The sequence below is a fragment of the Liolophura sinensis genome, chromosome 11 (genome assembly GCF_032854445.1).
Source record: "Liolophura sinensis isolate JHLJ2023 chromosome 11, CUHK_Ljap_v2, whole genome shotgun sequence".
In the NCBI taxonomy this organism is placed as follows: domain Eukaryota; kingdom Metazoa; phylum Mollusca; class Polyplacophora; order Chitonida; family Chitonidae; genus Liolophura; species Liolophura sinensis.
In genome coordinates this window covers 7,007,205-7,025,572 of record NC_088305.1, presented here as the reverse complement: position 1 = coordinate 7,025,572, position 18,368 = coordinate 7,007,205, and the positions used below count along the sequence as shown (strand labels likewise).

Sequence of the window (18,368 nt, the reverse complement as noted above, 5' to 3'; positions counted from 1 at the left end):
AGTGGAAAAAAACACCAGCCTTGTCGAACACTGACTCAAACTGAGTTTTTGGGCGCCAGGGCTGACAGAGAGGCTGGCGGCAGCTTTAGCTTACATGGCTATGTTTCCAGACAGTGGCATTCGACAACGTTTTTTGTGGTGAGACAAAGAACTGGCATGTAAGCTGTTTTGGGATTGCTCCACATTTCAAGAATGTGGCGGTAGAGAGGGTGAGGTCTCGGGACAGCTCTGTACTGCTGTTTGATGAAAGCCTCAGTTGAAAGACTGAGTCAAGGCAACTTGATGTGTATATTTGTGTTTGGGAAGCAGATGGTGTCGACACCCATTCTCTCAGTTCAATGGACACACCACGGCAAACAACTTAGCGGGTTCATTTCAGTGAATCTACCAGGGAGTTGTAACCTGCTGTTGCAAATATCTATGGACGGCCCTAATGTTAACTGGGAGTTATGTGACCAAATAGACAGACAGATGTGGATAAACTTCAGTCTAACAAATGAACACTGGTAGCTGTGGGTTGCACATAATGTATAATGCTTTCAAATGGGAATGCCCAGCAGTGGATTGGGAGAGATGGATCAAGTCTGTACTTTCGATTTAAGGATAATCCCAGTGTGAAGACTGAGGAATCCATGTTGCCTCTAAAATACTGCAAACGCAAATGGCTAGAGGATATTTCCGTTGTAGATAGTGGCCAAATTATCTGGAAATAAACAATCACTTAATATATAATCTTGAGTGGCATAAAAACTTTCCACTACAAAGGTAAAGGGGGTGGGGCAAAGAACAAGATTACATGACTTGCCTTTTTTGAACTTCCTTCATGGGCTTCATGGTGGTTGTCTTGGTGTCCACGTGAGTTTCCTCTCCCAGCGTACCAGCCTTGGGAACTGCCCTTCAGTTCGCCTTTGAACTCTTTGTTCACGGACAAATCTAGAGGTTGGTCAGTGTAACACGCTGGAACATAAACACACACAATTTTGCTCCGGGTCAGTTTTGCCAGTAAACTTTCTCCCAGGTGTGCCTTAAATACCGCGACTTAAAACTGGTACCAAGGCTACCAAAGAGCCCGCCTGTATAAGAAGCATGAGTGCACAACTTTAGCTGAATGCATAGAAAAATAAAATTGTGAATTTATTTATCTACGGTAATAGATGTGATCATAAAGCATCAGCGAAAGAGGCCTCCCCTCCTCCCCCACCACATCATTGTGCTTTATATGCAAGTAACACCTCAGTTCAATACATGCAATACCTGTTCAGATACCAACTCTAGCATTTTGCCTAACAGTGATTCTAATATACACTATATACTATGTTAAATCCAATAAACGATTGAATACCCCCCCCCCCCCCCCCCTCGTGCTATTGTGCTCTACATGTGTGGAAACGTAGATACCGCCCCTAACATTTTGTTTATAAATGCTTTCTCTATTATTCGACGCCAACGCTCAGGGTTACACATAAGCTACACCTGTACTTAATATAGGCGAACTAAAAATGTGCAGGCATTTTTGTGTCGCTCGTAACCTCAGGACTTTTCTTGGTTTCTGAAAATATAGGGTCATGACCTCGTCCATGTACCTTAGCATGGACTAGTCTGTGTTTTATTGGCTAAAAGCGGGGGTGCTACTCCAACCAGCAGGGAATGTGACTGCTCCACGCTGGGGCTAGTTGCATTAAAACAAAATACCCTCAAATAGCGCTTTTATTATTATTATTTTTTTTGTATAAAATGAGTGTTTATATCTTAATGTACGCTATGTAGTGTTTGGTGTATTTAACGCTTAGAATACTTTTTATGAATGCTAAGGATCAACCGATCGCAGAAGTCGATGCCTGAACAAGGTACAAATCATCTGCGCCGAAGTAAACCTGAACGTGTCTCCCAACTGCTTAGGTGTAGTGTAAGCTTAACGCGCGCAATTTGTACACATGCTGGAAGTAGTAAACCTGTAGCTGAACGCTAGCCGCCAAACAGGAATTAAGTTACAAGTGGACATTTTTGAAAGATAATGAAATCATGGAAATATGATGAATTTTGATCGTGGACTCCAATGTTATGGAAATATATAATAGACCTACCTGTGAATGACACGGTTTACATGCAATTGGCCGAAAATGGATATCGTTTCGGACAATGTTCCAACAGAGGCGAAATATTAATGTCAGTGTCATAATTCACGGTGGAGAATGATTTATTTGTACGAAAAACAGGAAATCCTAGAAATGATAGAGCGTAAATATATAAATTCTCATAAAATCCAATTTTTGGTCACTTATTTTTTGATACCCAGGCGTATCATATATCATAAAAAATACATTCCGAATACAGGTCATATCGTCTAACAGCAAACCCGTCTAAGTCAAATCGTCTAAAACATTAGGTCGAATCGTCTTCTTTCTAAGGCAAACAATATAGGCTAGCCTAACAATATAGGTTATGTATTGGGTATTTTGGATTACTGGTTCCCTTTAATCTGTTTTTGTTTATATTGAGAACTTGTACTTCGTTTTTGAAATCTATATTTCAGGAAAGCTCCACTTCTACCGCTCAGACTAGCGACAGCGAGTAGCCTCGGAAGCGGAGTTCTGTAAGTAGATAACAAGTTATCTCCCTTTACTTCAGCTCGCCAAGCATGAAGAAAAAATCAGATAGAGAAGAAATTGACATGTGCGTTTATGTACTGATTTTATTTTCAATGAAATACAGATTTACAAATATATGTATCTGGTTTGAGCCACGTACGGTTTGGTTCTGAAGACTAAAGCACATTTTTATTCCAGCATCAAAAATATTTTCATACTAATGTACATATATATTTGTCCTACTTCAAAAACACACCATGATAACATGTATTTAATACAAGATACTCATCATACATTGGCAGTTTATGTTATGCACCAGAAATATTTTCATACATGTATATTTCTCCAACAAACTGTATACAAATAACAAACATCGACTGAGATGATAAATACACCCTGATAACAGTTTATTATTTAGTACAGGATAATATACTGATTCTTATCTTAGTCCCTTACAGGGCCGTTTACTCCTGAGACGTGTGTCAGCAGTTGGTCGGCAGTGATGATGCCGTCTAAATAATTTCTCCATAACACAAGGATCTTCGACTGGTCATCTCTGGTGGCCTTACGCTGAACCTTGGTCAGCTTCCCCTCTGACACTAGTCTCACCGATTGCACTTGCTCGCCATGCCCGGTGGTTTATTCTGTGGTTTCAACCTTCCACATCATTGTTTGTCCAAATGGAACGCACTCTAGTCTCTGATTGTTCCCACCTTGTCTCCATCCATGCCACACACACATCCAGGTGGCTTGGGCATAATCGAATAGAGCTATCAGTTCTGGTGTTGTTACATTTCTCTCTTGCTACTGCTCAAAGGTGGGAAGCACAAAATCAGCTGGCAAGACGGGTGGCCGGGTATACCTTTTCAGCCGGGTGTGCCTTGGGAATACCTTCTAATTTCCTGATCTCCATGATTATTTCAACCCTGCATATCCTGCTTTTCTGCTAGTTATCCCGAAGTTAACCTAACTATCGTTAGTGATCAGCTCATTATTGTAGCATGTATTTCAGACATAATTATAGAGGGAGCTAATTTATTGTATACGTTTGATATCCTTGTTTTTAAAGTGACACGTTTTCCTACGGCTGCTGAAATTTGGCAGCATTTCCTTTCCTGTGTTTTGTTGCAGCCGGTCAGGTAGGGCATACTTGATATGTATGTAGGCAGGGGGCCTACTAAGCTTTCTGTGAAACGGTTGGTTTTTATCTCTCAGTATGCAGCATGGGTTGTGTCCTAAGACATAAAAGTACAAAAAGCGCCACAGCTTTCTTCTTTGGGACGTAAAATTGGCTTTACACTACAATTTAATAATGACCCAGATTTCAGTCCAGAAATAAAGTAAACTGCAGTGGTGAGGTCAACAATGATAACTGTCAAACAAATGTGTGTGGAAAAAAAAGAGTCCCAATTAGAGGTGGGGGTTGGGTGAGTGTACGCAAAGCTGATCTCACGTTCTTAATAAATTCGTCAATGACGTTTTTTCCGAAAGTTTCCAGCTATCGACGGAAAATGTGCAGACAATGGAGAGGTTATTAAAAGATATAACATATGCGACAAAAAAGAATAAAAAAATTTGTTTTTTTTTTCATAACTTTTCCCTTAAAACCATAACCTTCATTTTGGAGTTCTTTTTCATGTGTGCTTTAACGATGTTAAATTCGCCATGTAATAATAGAGCACAGGATGGGCCTACCATTAGTGAAACACTCTTGAGTAGGACGTAAAACACAAATCAGACAAAGTCAAATAATAATACGCAATAAATTCAGTTTTATTCAGTCTACATAAATGTTCTCAAAATTTCTTCTTAACTCAGTGTGTCACACTATTTGAAAGTAACGCCAAACTTTTTTATTTGATTGGTGTTTCAAGCCATACTCAAGATTATTTTATATCAACGGCGGCCAGCATTATGACGGAAGCAAATCGCAACCATTCACAGGTTACTAGCAGACCTCCCCACGTAGGCTACGGCCGGAGAGGAATCCGCTCTGAGCTGGACTTGAACTCACGGCGACCACATTTGTGAGAGGCTCCTGGGTCATGGCGCCACGCTGGTGCGATAACCACCTTGGCGACAGCGCCGAAAACTTATTTATCACCTATGCGTTTCCTCTTGTGACACAAGGTATGACGCATTGCAGTTAAGTTGTAAGCGCACAGTCATGTAAGATGTAAGGCCCAATATCGTTGGTGATCAGTTAAACACTTCGTAGGAAAGACTCTACTGTGTTTATATAATCACACAAAAATGTTTCCAAAGAGTTTTCAAACCGACTAGTTATTTCGAGATCGATGTTCAAATACAAAAATATAGGTCTACCGTAACCAGTCACTACTTTGAGTATACTGAGTATAACACACATTCTCGCACTGTTAAGGGACCCAAAGTCTTCCATCAAACGTTCTTCATCCTTTGATTATTTGTCATTCATACTGATTCTAATCCAACTCTGGATAGTTAGATCTTGGCTTCACGTCGGAATTGACAAAATGTATAGCTTATTGTAGTAGTGTTTTCTTAATTCCCAATAATTATGAAGGTGCATCCTGCACACATTTGTCTATAATCTGTACACAACTCCTTGTGAAGACCTCTGCAGTGTGGACCATATATACAGTGTATGCATATGTTAAGAAAAACAGCAGTCCTAATTGCACACCAGGGTCCTATTGCTCAGGAATGTAAAGATACAATAAAGATACTCCGCTTTTATGGAACGTTATATTTTTTTCAAAATTTTACACAATAAAAATTGTATGTATTTTAATCTATTCAAAGTTTGACTGAAGATTGGACAATTCTTGACTGAAAATAATTAACAAAAAAATCATTTATGAATTTTGTCACACATGCACGGGGCTTATTTTCTGTTTTTTAAAACAGTCATATGGTGGTTCTATGATATATGTATAAATATAGGCTATAACAATGACCAGCACCAGCGTCGATTTGTAGTAGCATGAAGGTGGTTATATAGTATTTACATAAGATATTAGAATGACCAGTCTTCACAAGGAAGCGGTTGTAAAGTACCTATGTAGTACTCGGTGGTTCTGTGTTATTTTGGTAAAAAAAATTAGAATGAGCATTCTGGTTCTAAATCTAGAAAATAACTAAAAGCAAGCCTCGGAGCAGTTAAATATTATCTGTCCACAACAAGGTGAGACCATCCAAGACAATGAACGATTACTAGTCTCAACACGAAACTATGTGCAAGAAATAATGACTTCGGCACATTACAGAACAATCCGTACGGATCTGGAATATATAGAAAACCAATCACACCAAACGCAAATACCACAGTGAATTTATTATTATTATTACAATTCATGAAACATTCGTTAAGTTGACGCATTTTTCTCTGACTAATCCAGTTTAATATAAACATGTACTGCCCTCTGTTCTACAAATTCTCACGCGATTTAAATTCAACGCCACTGGAACATATATACAAAAACATACTTGTCACTTTATATAGGTGAAAAAAGTTTGTGCAGGCCCCAAATACATCACACATGTCACACACATGGCAAACACATGTCAGACTCATTTTAAGCGTTCTTCTAGTGTATGCTCTAAAGTCCACATGACCATAAATAAGTTCACGTTACGTCTCAAGAAATTTTACACTCCGACCTGCAAACACACTGGGTTTGATATTTCATCGCTGACCTTGCTGTGAGGCTTTTGTTACGTATACGTGAATGTATAGATGTAATCTGGCTTAAGCCGACTCCTTCATTTGGTGTAGACGTACGTCGAGTGCGTCAGCGTGTATATCTGGTTTCGCTTAACCGGGATCCTGAAGGCACGGGGTACGTTTAGTCCCAGTGCACTGTATAAGGGTTTTGATCAAGGCGTATATGAGGTTTACATTACAAAATTCCATTACGTTTCACGTCTCCCAGCAGTCTTCATACCCAGTGTTTGGTCTCTGTTTCAGTAGAGATCCGTGTCGCCGCTTTAAGACATTTATTACTGTCGACTTGTTAATTTATTTGATTGGTGTTTTAGGCCGTACTCAATAATCTTTCAATTATACGACAGCGGCCAGCAAGATAGTGGGGGAAAAACGTTATAGCTGTAGATAGCAGTATTTTAAGATGTACAGTCTTTTAATTGTTGTCTGTTGAACGCCCTTATGCATGGAATATTTCAGTCCATCTTTTTCTTCACCGTATAAACACTGTTATTGACATAAAACAAAAAGCACAAACACTTTCACTAATACACTTTTAAATCTTGTAGAATGAAGACAGAATATGGGGTCGATCAGGTGATCGTGTCACATATCACCAACTGTACCAGAAACATCACGTTCTATTTTGCCGAACTAGGCTCTTCCCCCCACCCCCTCCTTTAAAACTGTATCTTGTAATCTTGTCATAAAACCACAGAAAACTCTCATGCCTGAAAAGTACTAGGAAATCTTCGCCTGGTGTTTTGTGTATAGCGTCTGTACATTTTCTTAGTAAAAAAATTCATCGCCAAAAACATTCGCATATTTTCGAATTTTACGGCCATTTCAAAAAATTGCTCTTAATTTGCGACAATGGCGAGCACCAGCGGAAGCTCTGCTACCGTTTCTTTTTTAAATAATTTTGAAAAACGGATGTGATGTTTGCTTAAAAAAATAAATTAAAATAAACGTACGTGGTTTATACGAAACTGTGATGACGTTTACCAACCCATTATTTCTGTTAGAAAAGAAAAGAACAACACATGACCATTTGCATTACGAGCCTTCACACTGTCGCCATTTCCACCTCTTCAATAGCCAGTATATATTCTCGAGTAAATAATTTTGTCGCCAGAAACTTTCGCCATTTCCCCGATTTTATCGACAGTGCAAATTTTTTAATCGCCATTGTCGATAATGACGAGCGCTAGCGGAAGCCCTGGTTAAGATTTCACCACACGGTGAAAACCTTGGGGTTTACTATGTTTACCTTCACACCCTGCCTAAGACAAGAAATACCCCTGGTCTTCCTGTGTGCGATACCAATATGATATAGTTTTCAACAAAGTGTAACGTCACTAATCAGATCTTTTAAACAATACACGAAACGGTTTGTTTTTATTTCTCAATATTTAAGTTAGGATATGTCCTAACAGTTACAAGTCAGACGGGAAAAGTAACGTGCAGTGATGACGTTAATAGCTGTCAACACAGCTCACGAATCCGGTTTGAGTAAGCAGATATAAAGTCACTGCAGAGTTTTTGTGAACATACAATCTTCGGTCGAGAGCTGTCAGATTCTAACAATCCAAGATGTTGTCGGTTATGTGTGGACTTCTTTTGTTGAACACCGGTTTTGTGGGCTCTTTGTATAACACATTTTTGAAGAACTTCGATGTTCAGCCCTTGGTGGAACAAGCCGATGAAGACGACGTTTCCAGATGGACCGGTATGTACATCTGATAACATTTATTTATACTCGATTTGAGGAACATGAGAACAGTGCGGTAGTTCACATGCATGGAGTTGTGATCGACTGAAATATGAAATAATACGAAACCGTCAGTGTTATCCTTTTGAGAATATGTAAGCAACACGCATTTCGTACTGGAAACATTCTGTAAAGCACACGATAACTGCAACTGGTAATTTCACATGATACTTAAATATACCAACTTTTTATTGCACCATAAAATTAGAGGTCAAAATAAGGGTTTAAATTTAAGATACAGCTGGGGGGAATAACTCCAAAGTACTTGTTCTATCCCATTGAAAGACGTAGTCCGCCTTGGTTAAAGGGAACATGGGAGACCTCCGTGACCAAATAGTTAGTGTGCTAATGCAGCAAAACCTCCGAAGCCTCTCACCAATGCGGTCGCTGTGAGTTCAAGTCCAGCTCATGCTAGCTTGCTCTTCAGTTGTACGTGGGAATTTCTGCCTACGTGTTTCCCTCGGCTTCCTCCCACCCTACATGCTATTCGCCATCCTATAAGTTAAATATTCCTCAATACAACGTAAAATACCAATGAAAACAATAAATAATATATAGAGGGAACATGCGGTGAATCGAATTTTGAGTATACATCGCGCTGAGCCTGCGAATTTGACTAAATTAATAATCCATATGAATGAGTAATAATCCAGTAGAAGAGAACTCACTCTGGCGTGTCAATATGGCTTACAGTGGCCTCGCTGGCTCAGATAATGAAAGTAGAACTCCAGCTCTGGGCATTACAAACTGCAGATGGATAGTCTCATGTCCCATGAATCCAGACTGATTGTTTAAAACATCGAACACGGAAGGATAACAAGTAAGAATTTGGTCACCAAACATGAGAAAATCTTCTCCGCTACGATCGAGCCACCTCTGTCCTTGTGACGTTACAGTCACTGCTGATATCTTGGGTCTCTCTATGTGTACAACACAAACAGTAGGAAATAATCGCCATACTTTTACAGATAATTATTAGATTATTCCATGCTCGGGTGTGGCTTCCGTCTGCAGTAACACAACGCAGAAAGTTACATAAAGTTACATACATGGCCTTATTATGCAACTGATTTACAAAATGTGGACCAGATTTCGTCAAAAACGCCTCTTGATTGTGGGGCACACTATTGTAGTAAGAGACTTGCTAATTCAGCCATACCTTCTGAAAGAAAAGGGCGGAGGCCGAGCCCAGTAATATCTCCCGAAAAATCTAAACGAAAAAGACGTCGGGATTTTCACTCTCTGAATACACAAATACATCCTTATTTGAAACAGCAGCCTGTGACACGAACTGAACGAAGTCGCCAGTAGCCTCCGTAACGGTAACCACGACACGTTTTAAATAAGCATTTCTATGAGTCACCAATCGTTGTTTCCATTCAGTAAAATTCAAGCCTTATTTATATTTCTTGGTGATAAAACACAAAGGATTAAATTGATTGCTAGTTTTACCGGCATTGAGTGACAGACTGTTGTCATCAGTGCAACTCACAATCGGCTTGCCCGACTGCATGGATCTTCGTGTCTAAGCCGTCATCGCTCAACTTGGCTATAAAAATCTACAGCTCGTTAACTACCAATCTGTGACAAATTCTCCACATATACTACCATGATTTGGTGGATGTCCAATCGGTGTCAGACAAACCAGTCGGGAGTGCATTTGTGTCATCTACGTGGCCAATATATGAACGAAAATCGGTCTTCGCATTGCGCAGTCGCTATGCTGTACACGCTTTTCCCGGATCTAATACAACTTCGGTAGACTATCTTTCAAAGTATTTCTTGTAAAACTGTATAACTTATATTATTTTCATGGTGCTTATTAAGAGGTGTACATGTAGGGGTACAGTGGGTAGGCCTAAAACGTGAGGCCCTTACCTTTTCTCCTTGAAGTTCTCCAAAGGGATGATGAAATAGATATAGTGGCCCGCCCAGTTTTGTTAGTTCTAACATCGACAGGGACAATACTGTATTCGGCGTAATTCAAGTGAATCTTCCAGTTATGGTTTTGTCCAAAATTTATCATCACAGGCTGATATACAGGTCAAATACTTCTTGTGTACAGATCTTTGGAGAGTAATGGAATGTAATGCTTTATTTGTTTAACGAGGATTCCCCACAGCCCAATGGCCACTCGGGGGTCTCCTCGACAACATATAATCTATGAACAAGACAAAACAAGGAATTGGTTACAAACATAAATGAAAGAAAATGATACAGATAGATAATGGACCGAATAGACTATACACATATGTATGTACTATATGCAATGACCACAAAAGAATGAATCATACGATATGTAATAAAGTGAGGCTATAATGCAAGGACATAATGACTACTTACTGAAATAATATTTATCATTATCATTTAATATAAGAAGAAATTTTAATGCTGCCCATCGATTTAAAATCTCTTTGATTCTGCAATAAATTTATGCACAGTTTTTAAGACAATTTTGTTTTCATCCGGATTTAGTTCACCGGATCCAAATAATATTATATTACAAATATATTTTGAACTTGAAGGAATACATATTGTGTAGTTTACGCCTGGAGATATTGTTGATGTAATTTGTTCGAACATATGCTTTCTTCGTGTGACATTTTTGGGGCATTTAAAGATATACTAAAGTACATTTTCACATAGATGATTACAACACGGGCACGCACGAACATTGCTTGAATTGTACTTAAAAAGATTGGCATTCAGAGCGCTAAGTCCCATTCTCATTCGGCATTGAAAACAGAAATTGTTTTATTATTCCAACTGCAGAATTGCGGATATGAGACGGTAAAATGTTCCAATCTTTGACAGCATTGGGGAGGAAAGAGGAGAAAAATAACCGGAATGCGAGTTTTATAAAGTCGGACATTTTCCTGCTTCGAAGGTTGTATGTGTTTGTATCAGTGATATTTCTGCTCTCTACTATCCTTTTTAGATAAGGCGGAGAAAGTCCATTTACAATTTTATGGAAGAGCAGAATTATATGGAATCGACGTCAATTATGTAAAGATTCCCATTTGAGGTCACTTAATAAACTATTGTATGACGTCTGACGTAATCCTCCAGTACAGAGTAATGCCACGCTTCTTTGGATAGCTTCAGGAGAGTTTGCCAATTTAAGGCTACAGTTGTACAGAACATTGCCTTATTCGATTGACGACCTTACTAGGCTTTGGAAGAGAGTGACAAGACATTTTCTAGTGAGAGTTTTCTTTTCTCTGTAGAAAGTGCTTAATGTCATGTTTGATTTCTTTACTATAGCTCGAATGTGTTCGTTCCACTTACATTTATATCGGAGAGTAATGCCGAGGTGTTTGTGGGACCGAACGCTCTTTACGTTAACACCGTCTAACTATCAGTTAGGATGACACGGGTTACATTTTAAAGATATAAGCAAATAAACAGTTTTAAGTACATTAAAGTTAACAACCCATTGACTTGCCCATTTTGACAAACGATCAAGATCTCGATTTAGTTTAGCCTCTGAGTCAGTTAAATTATTCATCTCTTCCAATTGTGACTTGTCAGCAAAAATGTCAATATCACTTTCAATGTTTGTAATCATATCATTTACAAATATTAAGTAAAGTAATGGGTCTAGTACAGAACCCTAAGGTAGCCCACAGGAAATAGGTTTGGCATCTGATTCAGTACCATCAATACAGACCTTGATTTTTCTATCAGTCGGATAGTCATTCAGCCAAGAAAGTAATGGATCTCCAATACCGAATTTTTCCAACTTAAACAGAAAACCTTTATGCAAAACTTTATCAAATGCTTTACTCAAATCAAGAAAGATCATACACATGTCATTTCCGATGTCAAGGCTTTGATATATTTTATGTACTATCTTCAGTAACTGATATATGGTAGAGTCCCCTTGTTTGAATCCAGAGTTGTTCGGCATTACACGATCGTTACTGATACAATATTCATACAAGTGTTTATATACAACTTTCTCCAGTATTTTAGAAAGCGAAGGTTGTAGAGATACCGGTCGATAGTTTGAAATGTCATGTCTATCCCCTTTCTTAAATACTGGACTAACACGAAAGAATTTGCATGAAGACTGTAAAGAAAAAATAAATAGTTTAGTTAGAGATGGAGCAATACTTTCAGGACTATGTTTGAGCATGAAGTTACTTATACCATCACATCCAGACGTTTTTCTTGTACTTAGGTTTTTAAGTAAAGAAGTCACCTCTTTCTCACAAGTTTGTATGCAAAGAAGTCGTGAGTTGGTAAGGTATGTAAGAGGGGGTAAATCTGGTACTGTTTGCGGTAGAATTGAATGGGAGGCAAAGAAACTGCAGAATTCATACGCATTGTCGTTGTTGTTCGACACCTTTTTACCATCAAGATTAAGAGGAGGAAATGGGGGCTTTGCTTTTGGGCCTAATAAAGATTTCATCACTGACCAGTACGTTTTTGGTCTAGTTGAGCTTCTGATAAATTTTTAAGTTTTAAATTTGCGGAGTAACGCAGTATTGCAGTATTGGCTTTACGTCTAGAAATGTCGAAACGGAATTTGTCTTCCTCTCTTTTGGTACGTTTGAATTTTTTAAAGCATCTGTTTCTGATCTGTAGTTTAAAACGAACATCACTCGTCATCCAGGGTTTGTCACGAGGGCAAATTGTGATAGTTTTGTGTGGTATACATTCGTTACAACATGATAGGAATAATTTATTCCAAACATAAACTGTGTCGTTAATGTCAGGGAAGATTTCATCAATGACATCCCAAGGCGTAACACATAGGAGATGACATAAACCTACGGCACATTTGTAGTCCCAAACATGTCTTTGCAAGTCTTAGGTCTTTCATATCGGGTGATTTGTAATGTATAATAGATAGTACAGTGGTCAATATTGGCAAGTGGTGCCGCCACACCATAGTCATCTATATATCCAATACTGTCAGTAATAATTAGGTCTAATACATAACCACTTTCGTCGGCATACCTAGTGGGTTCATCGATAAGTTGAAAGGGGTTGTTTTCCCTTGATCAAGTAATACAAACTCATTTTTAGTTCACTCTCATCGTAGAAGTCGTCCCCATTCGATAATTTGTCATTGAAATCTCCCCAAATTAATAGTACGTCCGGATTTTTCTATTAAAGCAGATGTGATAGAATCGTCTAGGTTATTAATGAAGAGCTCCCGTTCATTAGCAGATTGATTGGGCGGCAATAACAGACATCCGTAAAAACATGTTTTTCATAACAATCCACATTGATCCACACCATTTTGTTTTCTTTTTCCAAATCGTTTCGTCGAGTGACATTAAGACATGTTTTACAGTAAATAGGTACTCCTCCTCCATGCCTATTCCTATCTTTTCTTTCTATAAAATATCCATCAGTGTTTATTAAGTCATCTGAAATTTCACAACTAAGCCAGGTTTCACTAACACAGATAAAGTCATAGTCTTATTCTCGAGATAGAACAGTCGATGTCTCCTCTACTTTGAAGTACGAAGAAAGCTGGTCATCGTCTTGAGCAAGTAAACATACTAGAGTATTACCATGTTCGACTTTTTCGTGTATTGATGTAAATCGCAATTAATACTACACTAGGATTTTTTTTCCAGATCACACTAATTTTCTCGAATGCGTATATCCTACCGATTGTACAGAAATACAGAAATGCAACCACACAAAGAGCGGAGTGTACCGAGTGTTCCGTTCGGAGTGGGAAAAGGCTCCTTGTGTACTGTGACATGGTGACACAGGGCGGTGGATGGCTGGTAAGTTTGTAAATAGGGATTATAAAATGACAAACCTGTAACCCCGGTCATGATTTACGATAGGTTTACGAATGTTTGCTACGACGCCTCGATCTAAGTCTGTTAGACAATTCTAAAGAGTTGAATGACCTTTCAGAGAGGACGATCAACACTAATTAAAGAGCGTAAATGGTGATAATTTTACACAAAATACTAAGAAATGTAGTAACCACGGGTCACCATAAACGGGCTGTATACGTCACTTGATACTGGAAATCGTGGGTTTAACAATCCGCCGATTTAGAAATCGACCGTAATAATTCCAATAACCGGACGATATACTTCTGTGGAGTGAAAAATTACTCTGACATGGGAAATGACGGTTTTACAAGTTCCCTGTTTTAATAAAACAAATGCATTAATTTTAAAAGACCATTCTGTAGAAGTAGAAGTTTCTAGTCTGAAAACCACTTAAGACCAGCACGTGTCAACCTCTCCTACACCCATACAAAAATGCATGGCCACGCCCATACAAAAACAGCAGAAAGATTTTTTCATGCCGGAAATATGTCAAAGCCGTAGTTCATATTTTAATTATTCCTGAGGCAACAACCTGTGGGTTCGTGGGTTTCCCTGAGCTTTGCCCGGTTCCCATCACACTGCTGACCGCCCGTCGTGTAAGTGAAACAATGATGAGTTCGGTGTAAAACACCAAACATAAAGTAATTATCCCTCTGGTAAATGGTAAGCTTAATGTTAATCTGACGTTCCAGGTGTTCCAAAGACGACAAGATGGCTCTGTTGACTTCTATCGTAATTTGCGGAATTACACCGATGGCTTTGGTAACCTCTATGGGGAGTTCTGGTTGGGTAAGTTACCAATGACCAAGTCAAAGGTTATGCAGTAAATCTTACTTATCCAATGTTCGTCAATTTAATATCACCAAGTCTACATCACCAAGTAATGAACAGATTTTTATTGTTTACTGGATTTCGCGGGAACCATTTTTTACCATGGTTATACTATTCTGATGTTTAATTTGACGACGGTCAGCATTATGGTGGTGAGAGCCGGCACAGCCTTAGGGAAATTATTTTAGATATAATGAACCAGTAGAACTATTTGTACAGTATATAAAATTCTGTTGTCGTATTATGCGTAAAATCCCTAAACAGGAAACAGACAAGTGATTTTATGACCTAGGGTATTGATAAATAAGGTGCATGCAGTGACTCATCTGTCATTGGTTTTCAGTGTTGCAGGGAACAGGGTCGATTTTCTAGGCATGAAATCCAAGTCAACATTCAAAACATTAGCCTGTGAATAACTCTCAGGTCAAATTCAACTGAAGATCTCTCTTGTGGATTAATTACAACCGTTCAAGAAAGTACTATGTCGAACAATAAATCTTAAGTGTTTAGGTAGAATTACGAATCGATGTGCCGAAAAAGACATTGGGCCACGTGACTTGGCGAGCTTAATCTCTTTGAGCCGAAATAAATAAATTTCTCAAACTGTCCCATGAAGTGTTCTCATGTATTTTATATCTCATGGGAATCCGATAAACGGCTCTGGAGATTTCTATATACACCCGACATAGCGACCCTGTAGGTCATCGGTGTATAAAAGTTTTATACGCAGCACATAACAGTAACATTTTGTAATAACGGTGCAAATAATAACAGCAGCGATTTGCAGCTTTGCAGAAAACTTCAAGTAAATACTAAACAGAATAATAATCCTGGTAGGAGGGAATAACCTTTCAGCATTCAGCTTGGAAGCTCATTGATAAGTAATGTGCTTGTTGGTGTGGACAAACAATTGATCACCACCTGTGGGCAATATGAATTAAATGAGAGTAAAACCAAACAGTGGACATTAGCCGTAATGTGGGACGGTTCTCACACACCGGTGTTGCTGGCAGCATACAGCTGTGTGGTTCAAAAGCTTCACTAACACCTTGGAGTATACTACATATTAATAGTTAATTTAAGATCATCCGAAGGGTGATCAATAGGTAAAAACTGTACTGAGCTAAACTGGTATTAAGCTTAGCTGAAGAATGTCAGAAGTTGAGTCAGGTAAGATAGCAGTTGGAGGCAAGTATACATATAATCCAGTGATCAAGAAGTGGGTGTGGACACACTCAAACCCATTCGGCAGCTTTACACTTTATGGTATTTGTGCGGAACTCGGGATTTTTTATTGCTTGCTATCGGTTGGCTGAAACCGACTCCCCATTTAAACCTGTATATAAAATAGGGATCCGGTATTACTGCGATACATGTAGTATTCTTATTATTCAAACTGTTTAATGCTAGCCTGCTGCCATATAAACCAACAATTTCTTTAAAACAGCCTTAGTTAACATAGGAATGCAGTTCACCACAATTTAAAACTACAGATTAAAAGTGAAATCTTTATCGCAAACGCTCTTGACTTCCATTGCGAATGACGTCGCTGAAACTTTTTTTATTTCCAGTAGCTTTCTTACCAACACACAGCTGAAACTAATTTCCGTCAATTTCAATGTAAACGTGGAATGTGATCACAACAGATTAAATCTTCATCAGTGAACATACATGCCAAATAAGAAATAATTATCTAAAGCAGTTTGCTTTGAATTGCGATTACATCTTTCAGACATCTTGACGACATTGTCCATCTAACGTAATATGCCGATGAGATGAAATACGATGAACTGCATTCAACAAACTGCGCTTTGCGAGGTAGTTCCCACAAATACAGTAGTCGGTCAAAACCATTCAAATTTGTCTCACCAGGCCTGCAAAAGATTCACCTCCTGACCTCTCAGGCGCACTTTGAACTCCTTGTGAATATGAGAAGCTACACCCTGGGAACGGGTTACGCTTCCTACAGCAGATTCAGTGTGGCAAACGAGACTCACAACTTCCGACTCTTACTGGGGGCATTCAAGGGGAATGCCGGTAAGTTGACTGACATGTTTTTTCTGAGAGAAACAAAGCTTAGAAAATAAATTTTAAAAACATTTCAACTAAAATTCGTCAAAGAGCTCTTCTGAAAAGTTGTAACTAAGCGTGAATAATAGCCAATCAGTTGGCGACCGTGGGAATGATGGTGGACATTCTCTGGGAGAAAGGTGGAAGAGAAGTGACCAAAATCAAAAATATTCTTGGTCATAGAAAAAAGTATGGTGGGTAGAAAGAAAAATATAGTCACAGATGGAAGGGGGGGGGGGGGGGATTTTGGTGGCTTATTTTTTTTCAAAACTGAAAAGATTGGCCGAGATCTTAAGTTGGCCTACTCCAACTTTGAGTCTGAATTTTGACGTCACAATGGCAATAGGCCACTGTGTGATTTGTTTATAGAAATCACGAGAAAATATAGTAAGCCTTAGATAGGCCCATAAATTGATAAATTAACTTATGTAGACCTATGCATGCTAGCTGCTCATTCCGAATATATCAATATATTGATCGCTTCAGGTCATCTTTACTGGTTTTCATGTTCGATCACATCATGTGATATACACTGTACGTGTGATATACACTGTACGTGTGTCAGTATCACTAGTGATACCCTAACCATGTACAGCACTAAAGTGTCTATATATAGACATTTGCGGTGAAGGTAACCATGAGCCACTATTATATAAGATGTCAGAGCAACCAATATAATATAATTTTGATAACAATGCTGGCTTCGAGCCAGGTAATTCAAGTTGGGAAATAAATGCGATCACGTACGTTTTGGTTAATTCGACTCTTCCCCCTCCCCCCACCCCAACCACCACCAGAAAAAAGCTGTTAGTTGCGTTACTTTTACGGTATACTAGTGACGAAAAAAAGTCTGACCCTAAATTATACGGTCGCTTCGACCATTTACTTTTGATCAACCAATTTTAGGGATTGGGCGTATCTGGATAGTTGCTGGCGACCATCTTTTAATTTTGGGCTTAAACACCAGATCCTTCTAACAGTAAACAGGAATCAAGTGAAAAAATCCAGTCAGTCTGAGCTGTGTAATAATCTGTCTGTCTGTGTGTCCAGAGGTTTTGAGCCATTATTTTGTTCTCTCAGGTGACTCTTTGGCTTACCACAACGGCTTGGAGTTTTCAACATATGACCGAGACAAAGACTACAACAACAAGGCGAACTGTGCAACGGCATATCATGGGGCCTGGTGGTACAATCGCTGTCATCACACCAACCTGAATGGGCTGTATGTTCATGTGAAGGAGAAGTCCCAGGAAAATCCTTCAGTTATCACGTGGTTCCAATGGTCGTCTAAACATCTCCCTCTTCAGTTCAGCGAGATGAAGATACGCCCGGTGAAAATCCACTAAATAGACGATACTGTTGGTCGTTCATAAATTATAGGCGAAAATAGATTAAAAGTTCGTGGTAATCGTTCCTTTTAAACGTTCACTTGATCTTTTTTTTCTGTTTTTCTTCTTGTTTTTAACGTTTTCAAATGATTTAAAAAATGTTTAAAAGAGAAGAAAACTTAAAAACATGACACTACAGGCTGAAAAGAGCACATTTTTTCTATCTGGTGGTGCCTCTTGCATAATTTTGCAATTTTTGCTCGCCACACAAGTAAAGCCTGAAAA

At 38.8% G+C, this 18,368-nt stretch overlaps 1 protein-coding gene across 1 annotated transcript; it reads left to right on the top strand.

Annotated features, from left to right (window-relative positions):
• Positions 1 to 12,560: 12,560 nt before the first annotated feature.
• LOC135477803 (fibrinogen C domain-containing protein 1-like) lies at positions 12,561 to 18,101 on the top strand. The gene is made up of 5 exons (XM_064758006.1): positions 12,561 to 12,593; positions 13,639 to 13,794; positions 14,547 to 14,643; positions 16,558 to 16,722; positions 17,836 to 18,101. The coding sequence occupies exons 1-5, from the start codon at positions 12,561 to 12,563 to the stop codon at positions 18,099 to 18,101; spliced, it is 717 nt and encodes a 238-aa protein (XP_064614076.1).
• The last annotated feature ends 267 nt before the right edge of the window (positions 18,102 to 18,368 follow it).

What these genes read in the sequence shown, in the direction of transcription:
- LOC135477803 (XM_064758006.1), top strand. Translation starts at nt 12,561, where the DNA reads ATGTCGAAACGGAATTTGTCTTCCTCTCTTTTG. An exon ending in ATTTGTCTTCCTCTCTTTTG is followed by an intron (nt 12,594 to 13,638) that starts GTACGTTTGAAT and finishes TTTTTTTTCCAG; the next exon opens with ATCACACTAATTTTCTCGAA. An exon ending in GGCATTCAAGGGGAATGCCG is followed by an intron (nt 16,723 to 17,835) that starts GTAAGTTGACTG and finishes TTGTTCTCTCAG; the next exon opens with GTGACTCTTTGGCTTACCAC.